The sequence below is a fragment of the Plectropomus leopardus genome, chromosome 7 (assembly GCF_008729295.1).
Source record: "Plectropomus leopardus isolate mb chromosome 7, YSFRI_Pleo_2.0, whole genome shotgun sequence".
NCBI classification, from domain to species: domain Eukaryota; kingdom Metazoa; phylum Chordata; class Actinopteri; order Perciformes; family Serranidae; genus Plectropomus; species Plectropomus leopardus.
Genome location: NC_056469.1, coordinates 17,021,172 through 17,048,495, shown reverse-complemented (window position 1 = coordinate 17,048,495; position 27,324 = coordinate 17,021,172). Strand labels below are relative to the sequence as shown.

General features: G+C 40.2%; 1 protein-coding gene across 1 annotated transcript; it reads right to left on the bottom strand.

The window, feature by feature from the left end:
• Window positions 1–57: 57 nt before the first annotated feature.
• zmp:0000001114 (suppressor of tumorigenicity 14 protein) lies at window positions 58–26,381 on the bottom strand. Its single transcript, XM_042490507.1, has 19 exons — window positions 26,170–26,381; window positions 16,855–17,002; window positions 16,050–16,210; window positions 14,778–14,848; window positions 14,190–14,362; window positions 13,449–13,484; window positions 12,658–12,886; window positions 10,852–10,991; window positions 9,997–10,100; window positions 9,427–9,536; window positions 8,959–9,089; window positions 8,367–8,471; window positions 6,485–6,592; window positions 6,039–6,152; window positions 5,373–5,492; window positions 4,698–4,878; window positions 3,607–3,875; window positions 2,907–3,043; window positions 58–2,766 (listed from the first exon to the last, which is right to left on the bottom strand). Exons 1-19 carry the CDS (start codon window positions 26,194–26,196, stop codon window positions 2,605–2,607), a joined length of 2,526 nt encoding a protein of 841 aa, XP_042346441.1. The 5' UTR covers window positions 26,197–26,381; the 3' UTR covers window positions 58–2,604.
• Between the last annotated feature and the right edge of the window lie 943 nt (window positions 26,382–27,324).

Sequence of the window (27,324 nt, the reverse complement as noted above, 5' to 3'; positions counted from 1 at the left end):
AACATAATACAAAACCAGACCTCGTCAAAGACAAATAATACAGGTAATGCAATTAGGTACTGAGGAATCGGATAAAAGATGTTTATTGCTACGACTCTTTCGTATAAAAACACAGACAAGCACACACATCAAAGAAAGGTTATAAAGACCACATTCCAAATTACACTGTACAATATTCATGAAAATATCTTAAAACATATATCTAAAAGTTGTGGCTTCTACTTACATTCTGAAAAACACACATTTGCGCTTGCATAGTTTCACTGTAAGACTCTGAGGAATTAATAAAAGAGGTCCGCCGAGCAATATCCTCAACAAATTTTTCTTCTTAATTTTTTTTCCCCTTCAATAAATAATACTTATGCTAATCTTTGGTTTGCTTATCCAGGATATAATATTTCCAGGATAAGTCAGAGATGAAGGCAAATAGAGTAAAAGAAACCATCCAGTCAAATCTTAGATTTAAAAGTCGACTGGGTTGGCCGTGACCAGAGAGAGAAAATACTCATAGGGATGAGGACTCATCGTACTGCTCTGGCAAACTGGTGAAAACCCCACTGGTTTGCTTTGGCTCTCAGGTGTGTGTGTGTGTGACTGTAGACCCAATCACCCTGAGCTTGACTAGAGACCTGTGCAAAAGCCAACTGGATCTAATCCTCATCCTCCTGCTCCCCCGAGGAATATCACATTTTGGCAAATAATTTACAGACCAGGCAAGGCCAGTTAGCATCTGTAAATATGTAATAAAAATACTGATCCAGGACCCCCTGCTCAGAGTAACAACTCAAGCTTCACTCCACAAAGACCAACATTCTGCACGCTAATGTTTTTTTTTTTTTTGCCAGTTTTAGCCCACTGACTACAAATCTTGTATACTCAAAGCTGTAGTTGCTAACTTTTTGTCATACTGCCACTATATGCACACAGTAGTACATGAAGCACATAAACTGTAAATAAACAGCATACTCCTCTGTCTCCTTTTAGTGCTTGTACTGGAATTTGCAAAACTAAATCTCAGTGAAAATAACCAATCAGAGCCGAAGAGTCCCTAACCCAGCTGTCAATCATGTCAATCACTGCTCATTAACTGCAGTCAAAATGTCAAACTAGGCAGCATCGATCAAACATGAATCAATATTCTGTTTGTGCATTGCCAAATTCTCATCTCAAATGTTTTACGAAACATATTGTAATGCACTGTTTATCTGGAAAATGTGAAAGTTTGTGACCTGGCCACCAAGTTATAAACTGTCAAGCAAAGCACGGCCCACCGTCGGGACCAAGTTTCTCATCTTACAGCTTAACGGTTCACTAAAACATATTTCTGAAAACATTTAAAGCGAGACATAGGCAATGCTGTAACAAAAGCTGGATTTATATTTGATAAGTGCTGCCTAGTTCAAAAGTTTGACTGCAGGGACTGACATGATCAATAGCTGATAGAGATTCCTTGGCTCTGACTGGTTGTCTTTCTTCAGCTGCAGCAAATCTTAGCAAATGCCATTAGAAGCAGTAGGAGGAGGGACATGATATCTTTAACAGATTGTCTCATGTTCTACTGTGAGGAGAACCTTTTCGGCAAAATTGACAAAAAGGTAGTTTCATAAAAGTTACCAACTGTAATTGAAGCAATACTATTATGGGCTTTTAGGTTGATTTTCTCCACTTCTGGTGTTCATTCATTTTAGCATGATATGTAAATGCCCCTGCATAGATATGAGCAACATGTTGAATCTTTTGTTTATTCTATTAACTTTTGTTATCATCACACGGTAATGCGGATGTCTCTGCAATTTAATGTTTACACTTTCCTGATAAAAATTACGACTAATGGCTGCCTCGCAAATAGGTTGATAAAAACGCTTTAATCCATCTAAAAACCAGTGCTATGCTTAGGAAATAATCATCAGCTATGCATGAGTGTTTTGTAAAACATAGGCGATATATTGTCTTTAAAGATACCCTGTAAATAAAACCCCAAATTTATAGCGATCTACAGCATGAGCCCACTGGCAAAGTGCAACACTGACTGCAGCTCTAGAGGATGAAGGCATCTCATGTGTTTAGAAATGTACAATGCTGAGGCTTAAAAGCACAATTAGATTTTTTAAAATATTTAAGATATTCAGAATCTGCATCCACCTTCAAAAGTTATACCTTTTGGGAAAAAAATGCATATATTTAAATATTTGCATTCAGTGTATATTGACTAAAGAAACATAACATTATTGATGGGGGGTAAAATTCACTGTGCTGATTTACGCCTTTAAAAACTATACAAAATATGAGTTAGGGTAGTTTACCTGTAAGTGTAAGTGTAAGTGTAAGTGTGTGTGTGTGTGTGTGTGTGTGTGTGTGTGTGTGTGTGTGTGTGTGTGTGTGTGCGTGTGGGGGGAGTGGGAAGATGGAGGTTGGCAACCAAATAAAGTTGCTTTAAGTCATTTATGCGAGTGGTCCATGCAAAAGTATCCTCAGTCTGCAGCTAAATGAAATAATCTTGGAAAGACTCGTCCCGGATCAAGACTCAAGTGTTCCGTCTCCATTATTTTTAGCACTGTGATGTTGTTCCTCGCTCTGCATCCCTCCCTGTTCCTACCGACATCATCAAACCCCTGTCTCTTTCCTGACCCACTCTCTCAGCTTGGTGACGCGTGAGTACACACCCGGATGGTTTCGACGAGCGCAGCCTTCACCCCAGCTCACGATGCCAACCTGGAACCACTTCCCACTCTCCTCGAAACACACCAGGGGGCCTCCGGAGTCTCCCTGGTGAGTACAGTGAGGGAGAGCAGTTATTAGATTGGGTTCAGATGTGAGATCATGACAACTGCATGGGTGTGAAAACCTATCTGTACCAGTCCTTTGTCCTTTTATTCTACTCTGAAAAACATGTTGCTCTGTCTCACCTGGCATGCATCAATTCCTCCAGCCAAGAATCCGCTGCAGAGCATTCTGGAGGTGACTTGGCCCTCCGTGACCACGTTACACACCGTGTCGTTGATGATTTTTACCGATGCTTTCTGCAGTATCTGTGCTTTTGTACCTGCAAGACCAGGACAAAGGGGTCAGGTGACCTCTGTGTTCGTCGCTAACATCAAAGGTGGTAATGGGCTGGATTAGTGTTAGCTAATGAAGGTTTAAGAGGCTTCCCAGAAGAGCCGACATCTGTCTTGATATATGGATATGGAAGAAGGCTTAATGGAAGCGAGCAGATTAGAAAAAGATGAGAGAAAAGGGAGGGAGGGTTGAGCAGAAGAGAAGTATGTCATGATGGGAAAGATAAAGAAATGGGAGGGACATTAAAGGAGAGAAAGAATAAAGGATGAAATGAGAAAGAGATGAAGGGAAGAAGAAGGAAGCAGGCAGAGAAGGAGGATGAAGGACAGAGATGAATAGTGCATTGTGAAAGGGATGGGGGAGGAGTGGGATGTCTTAATTTTGATGCGAGTTGGATATGCAAAAAGGAAAAACACAACTGTAGAGTGGGTCACCCGTGATTGAGGGATAATAACAGCATAAATATTCAAAATTAGTATAATAATCAGTTCCAGAGAAAACAACAAATGACGACAGTTCTGCCCAGAATCACCAATTCATGCATAATACCTCCTTCTCTGAGCGCGCCCCAGCCTGTGACCCAGCAGGACATGCCCGCAGGGAAGACGTGGGAGGGAGCGGGTAGGCAGATGGGTTGGATGGTGTTGGTGAACTCCAGCGGTTCGCTGAGTTCAAGCAGTGCAATGTCATAGTCAAAGGTCATCTGGTTGTAATCCGGGTGGGAGATGATCCTCTTCAGTGTGCGTCGTTGTACGCCATCGTGCTTGTACTGGTCCTGCATGCCACTGTAGGTTTGCCAGTTGGATGGAATATGGTACCTGTGGCAGCATCATGGGACAAAGGTTATGCATCTGTGAGCCAGGACGGGTGGATGCAGTATCATGTGTGCAATCCGGTACAAGTCAACACAGTAGCTGCAACACGTGCTATAGTAAGGTTATAGTTTTTATTGAGACAGAATGATAAAAACAGCTTTCAATACAACAGTCTCAAAAAAGTGGAATATTATAAGCTACAAAGGTAGGATTTGATCAGATGATTATATTGGATTGCATTCAATTTTCATGATATAACACCCCTGCACAAAAATATGCAGAATCAAATATTACTCATAATGATAGGTGACTGTAACGGAAACGGTTGTGACTTTCACACAGTAAAGTGCAAATTCAACATCAATTTTTTGGAGCAAATATCAACACCAACTTTAGGTCTGTAAAAATGAACAGACCTTCTCCCTTCTAAACATCAATAGAGGAGTCTCAGGCCGAACAGCATGGTTAGTGCTCCACCTACAGGGCACGCTGATGTATACAGCTCCATGCTTTCATGGATGAGATGTAAATTTAGCACCCCCAAGGTTTTTCTGAATTAACTGTATCATCAGGGGCTAATTTTCAGACTTTGCAATTTGTATATAAATGGTCCTCTGTTGTGCACAGCTTTCTTTTTCCAACAGAGTGTGTCTGAGAAGATTGCATAAAGAGATGTAATAAAATGTTGAATAATGTGATGAATAATAAAATATAAAACAATGACTCCAAAATATATGAGAGGGAATGTGTAACATATTATGTATATAGTACAGTCCTGCTCTGTGCGTGTGTACGTGTGCTATGCAAGTTTAAGATGTGACTCACTGGGGGTCGTTGGTCACAAAGCAGTGGGAGGCTGAAAGGAGCCACCTCTCATTTATGATTGAGGCACCACAAACATGTCCAAAGTTCTTGAAGTGAAGGCTGACCTGCCAGGGCCACTCCCCCAGCTCTGCGTTCTGCCCTCCTACGATGCGGTTCAGCTTATAGGGCCTGGTGCCACAATCTGACATTTAACAGAGAATATAATGAGAGAGGAGGGGTGTTGGGTGGTGACTGAAAATACTAGGTGAGACTAGCATGCGTCATCAGAGGGAGAAATCAGAAAAGAAGATTAAGTTGACTGGAAGCTGTCATTACGCTGGCCTTGGCTGTGAATGCTACTATGACTGTTTGGAATCCTAATAAGGCACACTGGCATATTAGCTGATCAAAAAAAGTGAGAAAAAAAAATACAGACACACCCTGAGGCTTAAATAGAGGAAAAAACAAAAAACTTCAGAGATGACAAGAGCTGCTTTCAAAGATGAATGAAATAAATAAAGCAGTCAAGGCCTGGGGCTCTTTTCTAACAGACAGCCCAACGCACAGCTCAACCCAGCTCTTCTATAATCTAGTTTGAATGACAGTGAAGAGATTAAATCCACTTTCAGCTGTTTGAAAAATTGTTTAAAAAAAGCTAATTTTTGTAATGCGTATAGAGATTAAAACATGTCTTACTGCAGCCGACCTCGTCGGAGTTATCAGAGCAGTCGTTGACACGGTCACATTCGGCATTCACCTTGTTGACACATTCTTCATTCTTACACTTGAAGCTGAAGTCAGAGCAGATGCCCGGAGCTACAGAAGGGAGGAGACAGGTCCAAAAATCAAAACACATAACGTATTTCAATCAAAGTGTTAGAGCATTGCTAAGTTTAACCAGTAAAAGACTATGCAATCAGTGAGGCTTCAAAGTGAGGCTTGAATGCACAATGCATAGTGATTGAGGAGCAGATTGCATTGATTGGGGGTATTGATTGGGGTTGAGGTCTAATATCCCTCTTTATTCACAGAAGTGAAAATCAAAAGGAAATGCAAGAGCGCTGTGTGTGTGTGTGTGTGTGTGTGTGTGTGTTTGACCAAGTGAGTGACTGAAAGGGAAATTGATAAAGAGTGAAGTAGAGAGTAGAAGGAAATGAGAGAAAGAGCTGAAAGAAAATGAACAGTGAAAAATAGTTTGAATTAAGAATGAAGTCTTCAGTGTAGCATCTTTGAAAACCTCTTGCTGTACTGGTGAAGGTTAATTGCTTAATGGTTTGTTTAACATACTTATAAATTGCTCTGCTGGGGATTTTTTTCAAATATGTCACAGGCAGGGAAAGAAAAAAAAGTTCTGCCACTTACAGGTTTTACAAGAGACCTCATCGCTTCCATCTTCACAGTCCTTCTTCATGTCACATACAACATCCTGCGGCATACAAACCCCGTCACCACAGCGCCACTCATTCTCCTCACAACCTGGAGGCAACAAAACACAGTGATGAGAATATCATAATAAAATAAAAAAGAAAACTCAAACAGAATCAGAAGGACATCAGCGGATCAGCCACGGTGGACATTAGCATCTGTCTCCATTCTTCTTGCGTGCATTACACATGATTAAGTGGTCTGGAGGGATGCTGAGCAAATTGAGCAAGGCTTCAAACAAACTCCATTACCGATAAAATAATGACTGCACACAGCCCAGGAGTCAGTGACCAGAGCATTAGCAGTGATGTGCCTTTAATGTTAGCACAATTAGCATAGCATTAGATTAGAGATAGAGTTTTGTGTGCTTTAGCAATACTTACTGCAGCTTTCCTCATCGCTCCCGTCTCCGCAGTCGTTGACGCGATCGCACACCCAGAGTTTCGGTTTGCACAAGCCATTGGCGCAAGCAAACTGGTCCTTCTTGCACTCTGAGGGAATTGAAATGCCATGTATTAATGCAACTGAGGCAGATGTACATGTTATTTAATATTCTATATACCAAGGGCCAAGGCCATAGCCATAGAGTCAAGATTGGTGACCAAATCTGCCGAAATATTATTCAATCATTTCCACAAGTACAATTCCAGCAAAAATACAAATCTTAACATTATTGTTACCTTTTTGTGCATATCCCAACTTCCGTTAGTGTTACTGTACAATTTTACATTAAAAAAAATTCTCATCAATGCAATCATGATGACAACATTAATGGATCCTTGACTTTATGCAAGTGGAATGTGCTCAGAATGTATCAGAATATAGCTACTGTAAAGAATGTATGCTAGCTAATGCTCTGACAGGAATTACGCATAACATTGCAAACAAGACAAACATTTATGAAACTATCATTCCCATAACACTACAAAAACGATCACAACTATGACAGATATAGCCTACAATACACTCAGATAATATTTGAAAGTAGTGAAATAAAGAGACATTGCAGTATTTGATATTAGGAATACCTACCATAGATCTGTAATAATACTTGGATACCAGATGTCAAAATGGTACCTACTCATTCTGATGAAGTTGTTTCGCCTGGTGCATATGCTGAATAAAGTTTCTGGCTTCCTGGTTTACTTCCATGGCATGGGAACCACTGAATATACGCAGTAGTGTTGCTCACACTGGCTCCATCTGCGAGTTCTTGCTCAGCTCATAGACTTTATATCATGATGACGTCATAGATTTTTTGGGGGAAAGCTTTACAAATGTAAAACCAACATGGCTCAAAAATCAATCAAAAAAAATTGTAATTGACCTTGTTTGCAGTTGGACGTGTCCTGTCAACTGTTTTACAATGGTTTTGGTCTCTAGAGCTAATTTCAACAATCAAGACAACTATACGAGGGTGAATTTTTTTTTACATCTCACCCGTTTACATTTTTTAAGGCACAAAGTTACACATAATTAGGGCGGGGCCACTCAAGTGACTGGCTGTCTGCGAGGCTTTGCTACAGTCTGTGAGTCTGATCCATCTCTTGCTCCTTCACAGCTCCAACCTCTTGTCCAAATACGGTCGCTTCTGGTTCCACGGGTTGGAACGCCGAACTCCATTGTTTCCACAAAACAATGGGTGACGTCAAGATAGCTGTATAATCATTTTTTATACTTTGTAGCGTAACATTTTTTAAAAAAATTCATATTTTTAGCTTACCTTTGCACAAAGATTGAAACCGCCTAGCTTGGCTGCGTGTTAAGGTAATAAAATCTGTCCTCCAGCACTTTTAAAGCTGACTAACTTAATTGTAGTAAAGCTGAAATTCAAAAATGACAAGTTATGGTTTTTATAGGAGGGTAGTGAGCGAAACTACTTCTTGAGCAACTTCCTGGAGCCTGGCAACCTCACAATGTAGATAATACTCAAGGAAATCACTGTGCCTGGCCAAGTAGTCTCGTACATAATCCCCAAAAAACCCGATGCCATTTTTTTTACTCTTCAGATTTTGTTGCCTCTGGACAGAGCGAGGCTAGTCATTTTCCCCTGATTCCAATCTTTATGCTAAGCTAACTGGCTGCTGGCTGAAGCCATACATTTAATGGGCAGTCATGAGAGTAGTATTGATCTTGGGTAAAGGTATTTGCCAAAATGTGGAACTATTCATTTAAGAAGCTGAGAGGAAGATATAGGAAAGAGGATAAGAAATGCAGAGGGTAGGAAAGGTGGAAAAAGTGCAGCTGGGTCGAGGGAGAACTTACGGCACTTCATCTCGTCACTCATATCACCACAGTCGTTCCAGCCATCACACTTTAGTTCTTTTGCAATGCAGGTTCCAGTGCTGCAGGCGAACTGGTTGGGGCAAGCTGCTCTCAAAAAAACAGAGAACAGAGGGAGGGAGCAGAGGGAAAAAAGGAGAGAAAGACGATGATGACAAATTGAGCGAGAGGGAGTGACAGTGTATGTTCGCAACATCCATCATGTTGCCAATGCTTGTCCCTGTTGATCAGAGCAATTATAAATCCATTTTGGTCCAACTGGGAGACAACATAAAGAGCGGAGGGTATTGAAAGTGGAGTGCTCCTGACTGACAGTGGCAAATAAAATGGACCCAATAAACAAGCTCTCTGGTGATTAGTCTAACTCTCGAGTTTCCCTGCTGCAGTTTCTAAGCCTTCACCACTAAACAGCTTCATTTGACTGTCAGTCAGCTACCATCTCGTAGTCTCTCAGACTATGCAGTTACTCCCCCTGCCTTGCTCTGTAATGGCAGGCTATGAGTGTCACTGTCACGTCACAACATTTCACCCATCTTGCCAAGTGTTGGGGAAAGGGACAAGACTTTTAACTCACGGTTTGAAGGATCGTAAGCACTGTACTCCACACTGAAGCCTTTGTCCGTGTAGGACTCATCAGAGTGGAAGCGCACATCTAGGGTGTTGGTGGTGCTGGTCAAAGCCAAAGAGGACATTTCTCCGCAATACCTGCCAAACGAGACCAAAGTTTCATGGAAAAGGTTAGGTTTATTACAACTTGGGTTTTATTTTTGCAGTCCTAATAGTTATGAGAATAGGGCCAAGCTGCCACAACGACATCCAACGGGGCAAGAAACATGAGCAGTCAGACAAGTTGTAAACGAACCATTAAATTAGTTAAATCATCTGAAAGATTTAATTTTGAGGTAAAAGTGCAAGTGAGAGCAACTTAAATGTGAGTTACTGCACAAATACAGCAAGTACAGTGCCTGTGAATTGTGATGGATGTTTACGACAGATGGTTTAGGGAATCATTTCTTGTGTAATTTAAATGAGTTAATCTTACTTTTGGCCCATAACCTCCACAAAGTCCTTGTTACACACACGGGTGTCCACCCCAGGCTCTTTCATGCGGAAAATGGTGAACTTCACCCGCACTTTCTTCCCAGCAGGGACCTACAGTGCAGAGGAAGAGGTGATTGGTTCATCACAACCTTATTTAGCATGCATGTCACTCCTCTACCTACACACCAAGACATGTATCTGTATCCCATGTAAATGCAAGCTGACAAGTTTGCAACATACCCTAACACGCAATGGACACGCATACACACACACACACACGCACGCACGCACGCACACACGCATGCATGCATGCATGCACGCACACACACGCACTACAAAGGCTACACACCAGCAAACAAAATCAACACACAGGGCACTGCAGCTCAGCTAGAGATGCGGCAGCAACAGCAGTCTGACAGATGAAGATAGAAGAGGTACTGAACAGCTTGGCTTCTACAGTGCTGCCTCAGCATTCCTCTCATGGCAGGCTAAGGATGGAGGAGGAGGAAGAGGTGGGTGGAGGGGTTTCAGGTAGAGGAGGGGGGCCAAGGAAAGGAGCAGTGTTGCAAACCTTGATGGTCCACTTGCAGTCCATGGCAGGAGGATAGAAGCTGGGGTGAAGTGGGGAGGTGAAGACTCCTTTGTTATCAGCGTGGACGCCACCACAAGCTTTGACTGAAAAGAGCATGTCATATATTCACTTTACTACATAATACATTATAAATTTAATGGGTTTAAAGGAACAGTGTGTAGGATTTAGGGGGATATATTGACAGAAATGGAGTATAAGAATGTTTTCTTTTGTGTGTAATCACGTGAAAATAAGAATCGCCATGTTTTAGTTACCCTAGATTGAGCCGTTCGTATCTAAATAGGAACTCACACTCACATAAATAGGACTCACACTCACATAAATAGGACTCACATTTTCATAGTGGCTGTAATTCGCAAACCCACCACTACAGGCCTAACAGCAACTTAAAAACACTAATTTTAAAGGTGAAACTGCTTTGTTCAGTGTTTTTAATGTTTTAAATCTCCGATCATCAATTGTTTTTGAGAGGAAGAGACCTCTGTGAATAATTTGGTGCCTGGTAAAAACCCTCCGAAACTACTATATCTTAATTTACTAGAGATAAAGATGAGCGCACATGCGCTGAGCCAAACAGCACTGGGGAAAAAAATGATTTGTAATGTGAAACTGCTTCATTCAATGTTTTTTTTTTTTTTTTTTTTTTTTTTTTTACAGTTTTTCACCACCCAGTCCATTTGTTTTGGAGATGAAGACCCTTGTGCTGATAATTCGGCTCCCCATGAAAAACCTCCTGAACAATTAACATTGAAGGAATTCTAACTGAGAGTTCATGGAGAGGTTTCAGTTGTTCAAATCAAGGCAAATGTTGTGTGTCGTGTATGTCTGAATTACCTTGAGACCTGGGGATGGCTTTGTAATTGGCATGGAAGCCAGGTCTCTGGACATTAGTGTCAGTAATCAAATTAATCAGCATGATGTTGCCTGATGACACCACCTCCAGAGGATTGCTGGGGGGCCTATGACCACATTTCCTGCAAGAGAAGAATGAAGAGTTAAGCGAATTGGTTTACCAATCAAGTATGATTACAGAATCAAAAAGAGGTGTTTGCAACATATTGTAGAAAACACAACCACAAAGCCTGCGCTGGATGTCTGAAGCATTTACTGAATGAAGTTTTCTTTGGGATGTGCAACACTTAGAGAACACAAATTCAGCTGTAATTGTTTTTAGTCAGAAGCACTAAAACATCAATTCAGCAAACACGTTTAAGATGCTTAAAGAAAAAAATAATTTGAAAAGAAATCAATAGATAAGCAGAGAGAGGTAGAGAAAGAGATAAATAAGGAGAGATGTGCCAGCACTAGATAGAAATTGCTTAGGCAGAGTTTCAAAGTCAAACATTAGGTACATTAGCAAAAAGTTTCAGCACTGCTGGCGGCAGAGCAATGGAGGTGTGAATGACACTGCAAGAGCACCAATACATCTACCTCCTACTAGAATAATGTCATTATAGAGTATTATATTATGGCTCTCATAAACCTCCTATCACCTTGGATAAAGCTGATCGCTCAATAGCTTTATAAAAATTTTATGCATCACTTGGTAACGCATATTTGTTTGGCAATGATTTCTGAGTTTGAAATTGCCTGCAGCCGCAACCGATGTTGCATTCAGGAGCCTATAGTCTCAGAATCACAGCCCTCCCCCACAGACAAAGTGCAATTACACACAGTGGTGTAGCAGGATTCAGGTTGGCACCCTTCACAGATTTGAAAGCAGAGGTCTTTTTGAGCCAACTCAATCTCACCGAGGTCTCGAAAGTTAACAATAAAATGAGACATGCAGAGCTAAAGGCTTCAGGGCCAAAAAAGTTGTTATCACAAATCCAGTGAAAGGAATGAAGTGGAACATGTTTTTCACCCACATCAAAACAGCTTTTACTCCTAAATCCCTCTGCAATATTTCAGTCAAGTGATTCCTTTTGGCTTTCCTGTGGGAATGGTGCAGAACTATATTTCCCGTCTCTCTCTCAGATCGTCAAGGATAAATAAATGAGACAAATGTTGGTTGAGCCCTATTAAACAAACCCTGCTACCAATGTTTGCGGCAAAATAAGAAGATGATTTGTGTCACCACAAGATGTACTTTGGAAGCAAAAATAAGTAAATTTACTGGTTTTCTTTTACTCTCAGGGGCATTAGTGCATGGGGCAGTGTGCTGCAGTGATACTAAATTGAGCACCCACTGGCTAAATCTGGCCCTCAGTAGGGTGCTGAGTGGCCCCCTTAAGCATTTTCTAATTCACAGTAAAAATAAAGTGTTTCACACTATTTTTACACTATCTGTGTACTTTTAGTATACATAAGGTGTCAGAGTGCATAAAACAGCATCAAAATAGAGCTTGTTTATCAAAGAAAGTGCCAGTGGAGCATCCCCCGCACCTCCAAGAAAATCCAAGAAACGTCCTAAAATCCTAGAAATTGTGTCATTTTGCAAAAGTGGCCCCCAAGCAGAACAAGTTGAGTATCCCTGCTGTATGGAATACTGCAAGTAAATAGCATGATAATAAAACCTGATCCATCCATCAGACTTTACTTTAAAAAAACAAAAACAAAACAAAACAAAACAAAACACCAGTACGACCTCATAGCATAATGTGTCCAAACCCTCTGGACATTCACAGCTCTCCAACTTACTCTGTGATGGCCTGAGACTCATCAGGACTCAAAGAGTCATAAATGGAGACAAAGTCATCAGAGCAGTCATCCTCAACGTAGAAAAAAGGGAAAGCCACTGAGATGACATGGTTCTCCGAAGTGCGGATTTGCCACTGACACCGTGACTTGGCGGGGTATCCTTTGGGGTATCCCGGTGATGAAAATTCTTTTGTTTTTTCTTCAGCCTCCAGACGGTAGAAGCACTCCTCTGGGAACAACAACACTGGTTATACCATACAGTGAGTACAGACAGGAGTAACTTGACAAAAGTAGTTTACAACTTTTGAATTAAAATCTGATCATGTTATTCTACTGCTCATTTTGTGACCATTTTCTTAAAAACTATTGACAGCAAAGACTGTATCTTTTCTGTTTTTCCTTCAAATCAAATTCTAATCATACAAAGCACTGACTTTGCATTACAGATTACACAGTGGAACACAATATAATCAATTTAACGTGCTTCCATCCTTTATGTTAAATGTATGTAAAGACAGACTCGTATGAGGATAGCACAGCTACTATGGTAATGTAATGTAGTCTAGTCATCCCGAGGTAATAAATCAGCACACAGTGTCAAAGAAAAGTGTCTGCGGGCATAGTGACTGACTTGCTCTGGCCTGATACAGGGTTCTCAATCTCTGACTAGGGCAGCACATGCACAGTTTCGGCCAGGCCAGCCATTCGTTACAGACTGGCAGGAGGGTGAGCATCTAGCCAGCTGGAAAATTACAACTGCGAGTGATTGAAATGGGACACGCTGTACTCACTGGCTTTGGGGTTCCTGGCCATGCGATAATCTGTGACTGGAGACAGAGAGAGAGAGTGGCAGGGAAACAGGAGGAAAGGTAAGAATGGGTCGCTAATGTTGGGAGGCTGATAGAATTTGATGCATGAGCCTAAAATATTTGGGTTGCACATTTTCTGTTCAATTTCCCTGCGGTTAAGGGAACTGGTGATGGTGTGTAGCTCTTTCTGCTCCATCTCACCTTGCCCTACAGCAGCAACCCATACATCTCTGTCTAACTATCTGGGACAGCAACATCAAATCATACCCACAGAAATCATTTTAAAGAGGACCAAAACCACTGAGTCACAGGGCCAGCGCTTGGCTGGTGGCCAGGATGTGGACAAATGCAATGTGAATGCTGAGAGGACAGAAGGAAGAAAAATGGCTGTCTCAAGCCAGGCCAGAGCCCAGTTAATATCATTAGAGGATCCAAACAGCATAAAATGTGCAATCTCAGATGCAGCACAAGCAGAGAGGTCTGGCTTATCTGTTATCATCTTATCAGCACAACTCAGAGCGAGCTCCTTTAATCTAAATAGAAAGCATACAGAATACCAATGCTGATAGGAGATGACAATGACCTTATTTAGAGCTGGATTCAAAGAGCTTTATCTTGGCTGATTGTTAAATGTCATAATCAAGAGCTGGCTGTCGCAAACTCCCATCTTTCTGCCCCTCGGTGTAACATCCCCACATCCCACACGTCCCCGGTGGTGCTTACATGAGGCTGTGACTTCAGTGATCTGGATATCCTTGTGGTTTTCTGTTCTGCGCCTCGCCGCTATGCCATTCTCAAGTGCATCCAACACCCGCTCCTCTGAGAACTCCGGCACAATCTCCTGGTCTTCGACTGGAATATCAAACTGGGACCAAAAGTAGGCTTTCACACCCTCACTGGTCCAAGCATGGATAAGAGAGAAATGGATCAACGATGGGAAGTAAGAAAAGAAACAGATGGTTTGGTAACGACATTCAAGAAGATAGATCGTTTAGGGGAACAGGTGATTTCTGTAACTGTAAATCAGAAAAGTTACATTTAGCAGTAGCTGCATGCTACTGCTTCATGGTCCACTACAGTGCAATAGTGCACACATAACCCGGTGTGGTCGCAATTCAACAGACCTCATCTAACCTTAATTTCTGTTGTTCTAAGAAATGCAACAAACTTGAAACTTTGAACCCACAAAGGTCCGTGCAACAAAGCTTTGCCCTCATACAAGATTTAGTATGAAGTTTCTTTTTTACATTAAGTTTTCATAATCTGTTCAGCAGAGTAAAATAATTTAAGAAGCTCAAGATCTCACACTACCTGAATGCAGTCACCACAGACTTAGCATGGTATTTTCCAAGCAGTTCATCTGTCATGTAGTTTTCCTTTAGCTGTAGAGAGAGGATGTATTTTTACTGAAAAGAACGCGTACAAGATTTCTGCTTGTCTGCCTAAAGACAAAAGTACAAATTAGCATGTTAACATAAAAAGCGCCTTCCATGAAAAGCACACAACAATGGGATTCTCAATTAACTGTTTTGCCTTCAGCTGCAGTGAGCTGCGAGCTGTATCCGACACGGCTGCAGACATACTTTGTGGTCTTAAATGTGGGACCAAGTATTACGCATGTAAGGTGTTCGCACTTGCTGTGAAAAGGCCCAAAAAAAGGGATAAGAATGAGCAGTGGGAGGATGAGCACATTGTAACTTTAAAAAAGCACTATACAAATAATTATTTAATTATTATTATTATTTAATTTGCATGGTTGGTGATGAGGACAGAAAATGTCATGGAGGGTGAGGAAAGGGGGTTGTTCACAGGACAACAAGCTCAGTATAAAATAATATATTAAGTTTAGAAATGGCCATTTATAAAGTTAAAGTTAGCAACATTGAATATGAACCCATTGCCATTCTGCTAAACCCATTTAAGAGACACAGAGGAGATAAAATGCAGGTTTTTGAGGACTCTCCAGACAGGTGGTGCCGAGTGGAAGTAAAGATGTGGGACAACTGGTTAAACATGATACCTTTACCTCCAAGGTGCTTTAGCTCCGCATACTTAACTTGAAGCCACAGGTTGTACCTGTCATGTCAACACTAACCTAGATCTGAAAGTATTCCTTTTTGTTATATGGAAGTGCAAACCAAGTACATCATGGCACTTATCCCCCCGAATCATGCTGTCATCTAATATTCCAGCTCCACTCTAATCCTCAACTAACCCTTGCTTCTGCAGCTTTTCAATGAGAAAATTTAGACTTGATGGAGTTTGAACAAGGTTTTTTTTTGCTATCAACATACTCCAAAGTGGTGCTACCAACATCTCCACTGCCTCCAATCATAGGAGATGCTGTTGAGGGAATTACTAAGGGAACATACAGCGTTTTATCCCACCCACGTAACTGTGCCTTCAGCACTTTCTGTGCATTGGGAGGGGCATTTTTTAGAAAGAATCTCCACAATGCCAAACAACTAATCCTCAGTGAGAGAGAGGAGCAAAACTGTTCTCAAAATAGTTAACAATAAATATTGTAGAAGATATAAAGGAAACAAAGATAGAAAAGTAATCTTCTTCTGGTGTCAAACTCACAACTGTCTCCAGTTTGGTCGCCAAATCCTCAAATTCCTTGCTTTTGGTATCCTCCAGCTTCTGGTTATATGGTACACTGGCCAACCCCATGTGCCCACTGAAGACCACCGTTGTTTCGCGAACCTGCTTACTGAGAGTGCCTTCTGAATCAGCATCTTTGACTTGGAGGAGAGAGGCAGATGAGAGTTAAGTGTTTGATCAACAAAATGCTATAAGATAGCTGCCTCTGATGAAAGAGGAGACTTAGGGGTTTTAAACAGGCCCTGAAGCGCTATTTTAAAATTGTACAGTGCGATTTCTTACTGAGCAGACAGTTTGGCTCTCAGAGCAATTAAAAAAGCCAGTTGAATCAAGAGACTGTTTATCAGGACTTCAGAGGCCTTTTCATCAGACGCTGTATGTGTAAATGACAAGGAAGCCATGCCATAGACTCTGTGACATTTTTCTCCTTTGCATTATTAAAGGGGAAAGTCAGAGCTGTCAAATAGTCTAACACTAATGGGAAATTACAAAGTCCAAACAAGCCCATCTTACACTCTTATATCAAAGAGCTGAGCCTTCACAGTAAGTGGGGATGATTCACTCTGCAGTTTCTGATGCTGCGCCTGTCTTGAATGAATATTCACAATCTCTCATTTAATTCTATTATGAATAACTTTGATTTATGTACAAACATGTCCAGAGGATGTCCAACATCTCCTTATTTTCCTTATTTCTAATTTATCCATACATATAAAAACAAGTGCTGTACTTTAAGTCTCTGCTGTGAATGATATAAAGGAGGAAAGCTTTCAGCTATACTCACAGACAAACAGCCAAATGAGAAATGCTGCAATAGCTGCAAGGATGAGAAGCCCCAAAAGGACCCCAACCACGATGCAGATCTTCCGTTTGGATGACACCTTCTCTTTGCTGGTTAAGAAGTCGATCCGCTCGTGGTGTCCATTGCGGCCCTGATGCAGAAAAAGAGCAAATCACAGTCAGCAAAGAGAGAGAGAGGAAATATCTTTGACCTGTTGCCATATCAGGCTGGCAAAGAAATCAATCAGCGTCAAGAAGAGTTTGGATTCAACAACAGATAGTTTACAAAATGGTGTAAAACAAACAAGAATAGTTTTGCTGCTCAATATTTAAAGGTTGAGTCAGTAGGATTTAGTGGTATACACTGGCAAAGTTACATATTGTGACTAGGCTTGGGTGGTATCATGGTATATTCCGGTAAATCCTGACAGTATGACTCTCAAAACCTTAAAAGATATAGATGCTCATCTTTCTCATATGATGATGCTGTATTGAGGCAATGTAGTGCTCCACCAGGGGTCAGTCTCCACTCATGGGACAGGCAGCTGAGCTGGCAAACATGGCGACTGCGAGTGATGGGGATAACATTACAGGACTGAAAACAGCTGGCCTTTAATAGCAGAGAAAGAAAAGAAGAAAACAGCGTATTTTCACATCTTGGCGAATTAAAGATTTACTTTGACCAAACCAGAGTTGTTGTTGTTGGTGGTGATTATTTGAATAGTGCACAAACTTACTAGATGACTAGACGAATGGTAGTGTCGCATTTAGTCAAATATTGTATACCCTGGTAAAATTTCAGGAAGGTGTGAAGATATAAAAACATAGATACTGCCCTAGCCTAATTGCAACCAACTGAAACTTCTCCTGGTGTGCAGGTGTCACAGCACACTGTCCTACTGGCGATCCTGCATGGCTGTCAGTCTAGGTGGGTTGGGCTTGCTTAGGTATAGAACCTGTGTTCGTTTTAAAGGAGGGCGTGCCACAGTCATTAAGAGAGACGATTTGGACCAGGTTGGGGACCACATGATGAGAGATTTTTCTGAGTGCTGCGAGGGAAATGAACGAAACACGAAAACATGAATGGTCCTATCTAGAGCCAGCGTTTGGTTTTTCTGTTCTGGGCCACAACAGAAACAACATGGCTGAATTTGTGAAGGAGGACCTGCTCCATATGAAGATATAAACAGCTCATTCTGAGCTTGCGAAAATACATCAATTTTAAGTTTCAGGCGGTTATGCATGGGGAAAAAGCAAAGTAATGGATATTATATTACATTTCTGCCAATAGATGCCCTTAAATCCTACTCACTGGACCTTTAAACTGCTGAACTATGACACAGTATTGAAAAACGCCTTGAACTGCTTTCCGAGAGTGACAAGTTTAAACAGGCAGCTAGGCATTAGTTGGCAAACCTGTTAAGTAAATGTGACAACGCTCCCACACTCATTCTGGCATGTACACATACAGTACATGCATTAAGAAATTGCAACTAAAGGAGACCTTGTAGAGATTACAGGCTTGCTGCTTGAGGCTGTGTGTGTGCGTGTCTGTCGATACTGTGTGTGTGTTGTTGAGCTCTTTCAAGTGGGTGGACTGAGAGAAAGGTTTCGGGCCGGTTAGTAATCAACACACAATGAATTCAGTGCCTGTAGCCCATGAGTGAAGAAGCCCAAGTGCCATTAGGGATGGAGAATCACTTTGGTATTAAATCAATTTGTCAGATGTGCTGCCCCTTAAGATGGGGGCTCAATTACATGAGTCTGGATGATAACTCATGGCAATTAAGGCCTATTCTTACCCGGCTTGGGCTTCCACACATGCTTTCTAATTGGAATCTCTAACAGCAATCATGGGCCAGAATGAGGGAAATCATTAGAGATGGGGTCAGCAAGTGCTCCGGGGTCTCTCTCTATCAGTCACCCTGATCACAGCCTAATAAAACCATTACATGCTCTTCATCATATCCCATTCTTCACTCCTAGAAAGAGATACTATCCCATTTTTGAACTGTGTGTAACATTTTTTCTAACACCAGCTCAGTGTGCTATGCCATTATCAGACAGGAATTAGTGCCATCTGTCTCTTAACACTGGCTTATGAGGAAAAGCCACAAAATGCTGATGCAAACAACAAATAAAGTTAATGTTTGACAAGAAAATAAGCAGACTTGCTGGTGAACATACTGCAGTCAGTTGCTACATAGTATTTTAGGTAGTCTAACCAGTTTGACAAGTGGAAAACAAGGTAACTGTGCTGTGAGGTGTGGTTTAAGGAAAAAAACAACAACCCTCAAACAGAGTTACAAGTATGTCGTGTCAACACAGGTCCTTATTAAAAAATAATTTTTCATACCAATCCAGATGTCTTTCAAGCATACAAATCAGGGATGGGATATATTTTAATGTATGGTACTTAGCTACTCTAAAGGCTATCTTTGAGGTTTTGGCACTTATTATTTATGCATACACCTTAGTTTTTTTGCTAAATTACATTCATTTAATGACTGCATTTACTTGTTCACACACAACAGAATACAAAAACTATAGGAGTAGTTAGAACTCATGTCACCTGAACCTTTTTACAAAATATGGGACTGTTTTATGTGTCCTTATACACTAAGTATAAGTTAAGTGTCCTTATACGCTACACCAGTGAAGGGCCTCTTTGCTAATGCTGTAACCAGGTCTCCATGCGACTGACAATTAACTGTGCTAACTCCATAAACAGTGCTAAACCAGCCATAGTGATGACAGAACTGGGAGTATAATCAGAGGGTGGAAGACGACAAATCAACGGCAACCGCTGTATGAATGCAGCATAGAGCAGAGGCCAGTAGATGGCCAATGCCTAGTAGGTTATGCACATACACGGACATGCACAGGCAAAGCTCAGATAACAACACACATAGAGGGGGTGTGACTTTATTCTCTGCTCAGGACACCATTACTCAGCTATATCTTTACACAGCAAATAGTGGTTTACTGCTATATAATGTTTCATACAGCTCATTTAAGCTAGTATTCTAAATGTAAGACCATTAGGGCCTTGGTTTCACATTAACTCAGGTCATAGATTGAGTGACCTTTTCTGCCACTGATCCGGCCATGTTGACGTTAAGTTTCAATGCACAATAAATCAAACATCAATATGTAATGCTACAGAGCAACTTGCTGAAAAAACCTCAATGCCTGGAGCCTAAACAACATTGGTCATGTGGATTATTTTGCTTCAGTTCTCAGTTGACACATAAATAGAGGGTGAGACTGGAAGTAATAAAGATGAACTGAGAGCGGAGTGAAATGACATTAAATTGAAATTTAAATCAAAGTGATTAAAACATCTTATTTGGGCCAATGCATAAACAGTTATTTTATATTCTGCACTTTAGTCATGCAATATTGGACATTATGAAGTGCTGTGTAAGTGTCCTTAATCCTTAAAGAGAGTGAAGTAATTATTTTTTCTCATCTACAAGACTCTATACATGGCATTTGACTGTCAGCTAGATTTGTCTACACTACAGTGAATGAAACATTGTACACACTGTGTGACACTGTTTTTTAAGTTAGTTCTATCACAGAGCCAGAACTGTATCCATTTGTGAGTTATCATAACCCTTTTTTTACCTTTCCCTAATTATCTCCTAAACTGTCCTCTTCTGTTGACGTAGGGTTGCTAGAGATTCCCAAGAGCCTCCTCCGATGCACACAGACTTGAGAGGGTCTTGCTTTAGCCAACCTCTAATTTCATGTTTTAACTGTCTCCTCTCTCATTTTTTTAAGGAAATCTGCCATATCTTATCTCTATAGTGTCAACCCTAAGCATTACAGAAGCAGCCGACAATTTACCAACAGTCAAAGTGAGCAGGTGAAATTGTACACATGGTAACTAGAGTTACAAGAGATTATTATGACATGTCACAGCAGGAAAAGCACAGGTATAAATGATAAAATTAATAATGGATCAACGATGAATTCCATTTAGCTGCTTCAGTTTCATGGCATGCTGGCTCACTGTCACACTGTCATGGTTTACTGGGACACTTGAACAGGAGAGAGTGATTATAATGTTATTAGTAACACCTGTGCTTTTCCTACTATGAAAAATTAAAATGAGTGGTGTAAAAAAGCTGACTATACGAATTTTATATCAGTTAAAAAAAACACTAAAGCATGTCAGTGACACTGCAAAAAAAATCATTTAAGGCCAAGGAACAGTGCAGTGTAAGGTAATGGTTGAAAATTACAGATTTTCCCTTTAGGTTATCAAAGGTATCTTTGAAAACTTGGCAGTATCGAAAACTACAGGAGCTATTTATAAATTAAAAATAAGATCTACACTTAAATTTTCAACCAAAGGCTGCACAGACAAAAAAAACGGCAAGGGAAATTCACTGATGATGAACCTGTGAGTGTTAGAGCATTCTCTCAAACAACGAGCCCACCATGTGACTCGAGGAGAGTGTTCAGTAATTTTTCATAATAATAATCAAAGTAATAATTTTATTTATATGACACCTTTAAAACTGAGTGTATCGAGTGCTTTGAAAAATAAAGCTGTGCAGAAGCAAAATAACCCAGAGGCAATATAACAACAGAAGCTAAGCAATACTGCTTAACTATACAAAAATAAAAAATAAAAAAAATAGAGGCAATACAAAAATTAAGGTTAAAAAAAACAAGAGATCAAATGCAATTGGACTCTACCAGCAGCATATGCAGGTTGTTATTAATAATAAAAACTTTTTTTTTGTCCTGGTCTCAAAAGGAGGAAATGAATATTGTTTTATTTATTCAAGTATTACAGCGAAGTTTAAAATTCTGGTTTCATGACAACATTAATTCCTCGTTTGTGGACCCACAGTATATTTCTTGGTGCTGCCCCTGCTCAAGTGGTTTGTCAGCATACTTGGACATTTTACGGGGGCTAATTAGTAGTACAGTTTCACAGGGACAAACAGTACAACCTGCTGAAACCAGCCAAACAGTCAGCTCTGGGATAGAGCTCAAAGCAGCACACCACCCATTTAGAATTGTAACCCCATAAAACTGTCAGTCACAACTAACTTTTTTAGTTAAATGATCAAAACTGATGCAGCAGAACCAGAAAAATCATCTCATTTATTTCACACATTATTTTTCCTTGTCAAAACCTGACACCTACATTACCCATGATGCAACTAAGCTGCTGACAGTTCAGTTAAAGATTTGGGCAAATTATGCTAGAAGCAGTTAATGTAACCTCAAGCAGAGACGGGGAGCGAGCCACGGAGTTCTGGTACTCCACACCTCCTGATTTTTTTCACTTTCAGACTTGACATCTTCACCGCAAGCGACGTTGCCTCAAGTGACATCACTTGAGGCAGTTCATCAGATTTTGCACAGCTCCCCCTGGATACACAAAGGCTTTACAGAACTTTTTTCCACATATACAGAGGTACGCCCCCAAGACCTATAAACAGATTTTCATGTGTAAAATCAGTGGAGTTCCTCTTTAAAGAGCTTTTAAGCCTTCTCCGCACCCACAAGCACTAATGTGTCCTGTGATCCAAACTAACAAATATGACAACCAACCAATTCAATTTAGGCTCCAGTGGCCTCATATTTACTTTTGTGAACAAACACCTACACACCTTTGAGTTTACAGTAGCTCTGAGCAGACATTTAGCAGTTAGCCATTACAGAGCTGAGGAAGAATGAATGAAGAACAATGCTGCTCTTATATGGGAGAAGTCTCCATCAGGTTGTGCACACAGATTGTGTTATTTTACACAAAGATGCAAATGGTGACCAAAGCTGGGAAGCCCTGACAAAGTGCAAACAAAGCCTTTAAAACTGAATATAACTTAATATAATTCATTATTTACGAAACTCCCCAGTTTTTCATCTGAATGTTTCACTCAGTGGAGTCAATACAAAGAGACGTGACACTGACACCGCATTCACTTCACTTCTGTTGCACAGATTCAACATGACTGCCATTGAAGTGCGGCCTCGAAATGCAAGCGTAAAAGCAGGGTGGCTTTGCCTGAAGAAGTATTTACTGACAACTCCGCTGAGCCACCACAAAAACAATGAACACACTGAATGCAATAATCACAGTATTCCCATTTGATCCTAGATCCAAGACTGACCTCATTGTCTGTGAGTAATCAAATATTAACAAAGGAAGAACATTCATTTCCCAGCAGTTTCACTCACGGATCTTATGTAATATGAAACCAGTATCTTTCCCAGATTTCAGAATCAAGAAAGCAGATGTGTGGCATGACAACCTTAGCACTGACAATTCATTTGTATGAAATTAAATTTAACCAACAAGTTTTTAAACAAAACTGGATATTAGTTCATGCCAATACGCAAGAAATCTGAGACACATTTACAAAGTATAACTTATAACTATAACTTGTTTTGCTTGTTTTTCTGTCTCCACTAAAGCTGGGAGGGTTCAAGTAAGGACACGCTCGGTAATTCTCTTGTGTCAAGTACCTTACACTGTGATCACCCTGTTGTCACAGAGCTTAGAGATGGCCCTTATAGATATGGATAAGTTTGATACAAACTACTGTTTTTGAAGTCTTTGTTGCTGTCACACTAAATTAAGAAAGAAAATACATTTCCTTTGCCTGAATCCTGTTACTGTTTGCCCAATTTCTCAGCAGCACACATAGTGGCACACTGCAGTGAGAATTTCCCCGGGGGTTTGGACTGTTTTCATGAAGCTGTCAAATAAAGGTGGCGGAGAGCTGGTGAGTTTCAGCAGCACTGACCAAAGCCTTGTAACCATTAATGAGTCCCTGCAGAGCGAAATTCACCTTTAGCCAGCTGACACTATTTTCTGCCCACATCCTCCTCTGGTAATCCATTCGTCTCAAACAAGACTGAGTTATGTAGTAACAGTAACTGTATGGATATTTACATAATGTATGCTTGTTCTAGGAGAATTCAACCTATGGGTTAGGCAAAATAAGCTTTTGGCGGTTTTCACATCCTATTATCATTTTAAAAAGCCTGTTTAAATATTACACTACAAAAGCCCCCCTTTTTTTACTGCCATTTAAAAACAGTTAACAGTTTGGTTGATCTAAAATCACTGTAAATCACATGGCAACTGGTTTATGGCCTCTATTGCCTGAAAGCACTTGAATACCATTATACTCATGAAATTTGTTTTTTCAGTCAATAATTACATAAGTAGTCGTTGTGGATGCACACAACATTGAGACTGTCCTGTTCCTCAGTTTGGCTGCAAAACTTTACATTTAATTAACTGACATTTAACCAAATTTAAAAGGAAACAGATGTCTTCCTTTAACTCGATCAAAAAGTGTGAAAAAAAGAGTTATGTGAATATTAACAATTAAAGCTACAGTTAGTAACTTTTATAAAAATAACTGTCATATTTGCTGAAACTGTCAGTATGTTTTGAGACGTACATGAGGCAGATTGTGAACTGTCAATTCTCCTCCTACTGCTTTTAATGGCATACGCCAAGATCGACAGATAGTTGGACACTGAAAGCAATGAATTAGAGCTAAGGAGTCTCTAACGCAGCTGTCAGTCATGTAAATCACTCCTTGTGAATTGTCGGAAAACTGCACCTGGGATCAATTATGAATAAAGGTTCTGTTACTGCATTGCGTTTTTCTCACCTCAAATGTTTTCAGAAACATAATTTAGTGTACTGTTTAGCTGTAAAATGAGAAAGTAATGTATGTGGCTGCCGTGTTGGAAACAGTCGAGCAAAGCCCCGCCCACCGCCCAGGCCAACTTTCTCAGAGAATCTTGATTCTTCTTTTTTTTTCTTTTAAGTTTAACTGCAGTTCATGAGCGCTGATTGACAGTTGGGTTACAGAGTCCTCGGTTCTGATCGGTTGTTTTTGTTCACATGCAGTACCGCCTTTAGAAGCACTAAAAGGTAATCAGCACAGGAATATGATGTGTTTCACAGATTATTTGCCTCAATAAATGCTACATGAAAATAGAGAGTTTCAGCAATTATGATTTTTAAAATACATTTACAGCTTGTACATTTACATTTACCAGCTACAGCTTTAATACTGACTCATTGTGCCAGGCTGAGGTTTCTTGGCCTCTATCCCTCTTTCTGCACAGATCAACTCTTCTTACTACAGCATCTCACCAGATTCTGACCACAGGCAATGAAATAAAGAGTGGCAGGATACAAAAATAGGTCACACAACTTTGAGAACTTGTCTCTATATATGAAGAAACCCACCTAAAACTAGGGCTGCACAATATGATATATTTTTAATCATCATTGTGTTGTCAACTAGTGCAACAGTAACATAATGAAAGACTGCAATATTGCACTAAGGGTTTTTTTAAGAGTTAGTTGAAGGAGCGTTTCAGTAGAAAACCACACGTTAAAATGTAACTATCATTCTTTTTTATTAGTGGCTTTTATGTTCCCAATCAATGTTCAACCATTCATCCATTTTAGTCCACTTATCCAAGGCCAAGTCATACTTAACTTTAATCAATAAAAGAATGTGAAAAAAATCCTTTTTTAAAAAAATTATCAAGCAATTTGTTGTATTTTAGCAGTATACTAAAAGCAGCAGAAAGGCAGAACTGAGTACAATTTAATATCTGATTATTTATCGCAAGCAGCTTAATATTGTTATCGGGATATTCAATTTAATCACATATTTTCTTCATGTTATGCAGCCTTACATAAAACTCATCAAGTAGCTTCTAAAAAGCAAGTCTGCAGGACTTCACATTGGTGTCTTTGCATCTTAAAGTTATTTAATAACTTTGTACTGCAAAAAAGACATGTTAAAGAATGTAATAGATAACTTAATTACCCACATTTCAAACAATTGCTTAAAATTCAAGCTAGTGTCATCTATTGTTTCCTTTGTGCATTGCAATATTCACTTGCCAAACTTTTCTTTGTATGAGACCACAGTGGCCACAACACCATGACTCATTTTTAACACAAGTCAAGTGACCCAGATTTAGTCATCTCCATTCAGAGGGAAAACTCCATCCTAGTATCACTGTTGATTCTGGAATAAGAGAAGGCCCTGAAACATAACGATGACCGTTTATAAAAATGCTGTCAAACGCCAAAGTATTAGGGTTTGACACACGGTAGGCCTTCTCCTGAGCGCGCGCGCGCGCGCACACACACACACACACACACAGCTTTAACAGAAAACATACTATCCGTAGCAGGTGCACGCCCATAGTACACAAATAGTAGTAAAACCGTATATCTCTTTTTTTTTAGAATACCACGCATATGTTCGTTGATACAAAGGATAATGTGCAATTTAAACAAACTTACGTCGTATTCATATCTGGCGTTATACATCTTCCAAAAGCGCCCCGACTCAAGTCCAACAGGCTCGGGTGCACCCTGCCTAAAGTGTTGCTCAGTTAACAATGCTGAAATTGTAAGCAAGTGTTCAGGAAAAGTATATTTGCACGTCGTCAAAGTTTAATCCAAACGTCAGTGGGTCTTCCTGTATCGTCGCGAGCGTGGAATGCTGAAACCGACCTCTTCCTCACACACCTATGCAAAAACCCCGCCCAGAATACCTGCAGACGCTGCACGGCAGCCTGTGGGTGATACCATGCTTTACACTGTCCTTACATGAACTGCAATACCAACCTGCCATGGCATCTCATTATTCACATGACTGCAGCAACTTTTACTCAAAACACCTGCTGAGTTTCCGTTTGGGGACTTTCAAAAGCAAAAAGAGGACATTTTTTCTGTATTTTCATACCGTGTGTTCCCCCTGCTGACCATTTGTGGATGTTACTGCCAAGAACCCCGAGGGGGAAAAACACACATTGTAAGTATGTAGGAATAGTAAAGGGGGACAAAAAAAAAATACACGAATTACAATGTGTTATTTTGACTTTAATTGTGCGGAGTCTTTAGAAAATATCTCAAGAATAAAATTACTTTACAAAAACGTGCCAAATATAGATTTATAGTTTGTGTAGTGTATATAGGCCTACTATACAATTCATTAACATAATGAAGTCAATCTCCCGATATCTTACAGTACAAACACAGTGAGTTTATTTTAAGTTGTGTAAGCTGCTCAACTCAATTAACATATTAAATATACATGTTATCATCTGTCTCTCTCTCTATATATATGGATAAATATAATGAACATAATGTAAAATAATGCAGTGCTACTCAGAAATGCCTTAAACTGCAGTTTCAACAATTAACATAACTGAGTCAATATCTCTCTCTTCAATATTTTTATAGAGGTTGTATTTATTGTTTCATCAGATTGCAGAACAACAAAAGTTGCTATTTATAAACCAACATTTGTGTATTTGTTTATTTGCCATTCCAGTGGTATCTTTTTGACTTGTGAGAACCATCTCAAAACTCCTCATCACAAGTTGTGGCCATGAGTTGTGAGTGGTTGAACCTTAAAATGACTTTTCCTCCTCAGATTGTTTCATAGAAGAA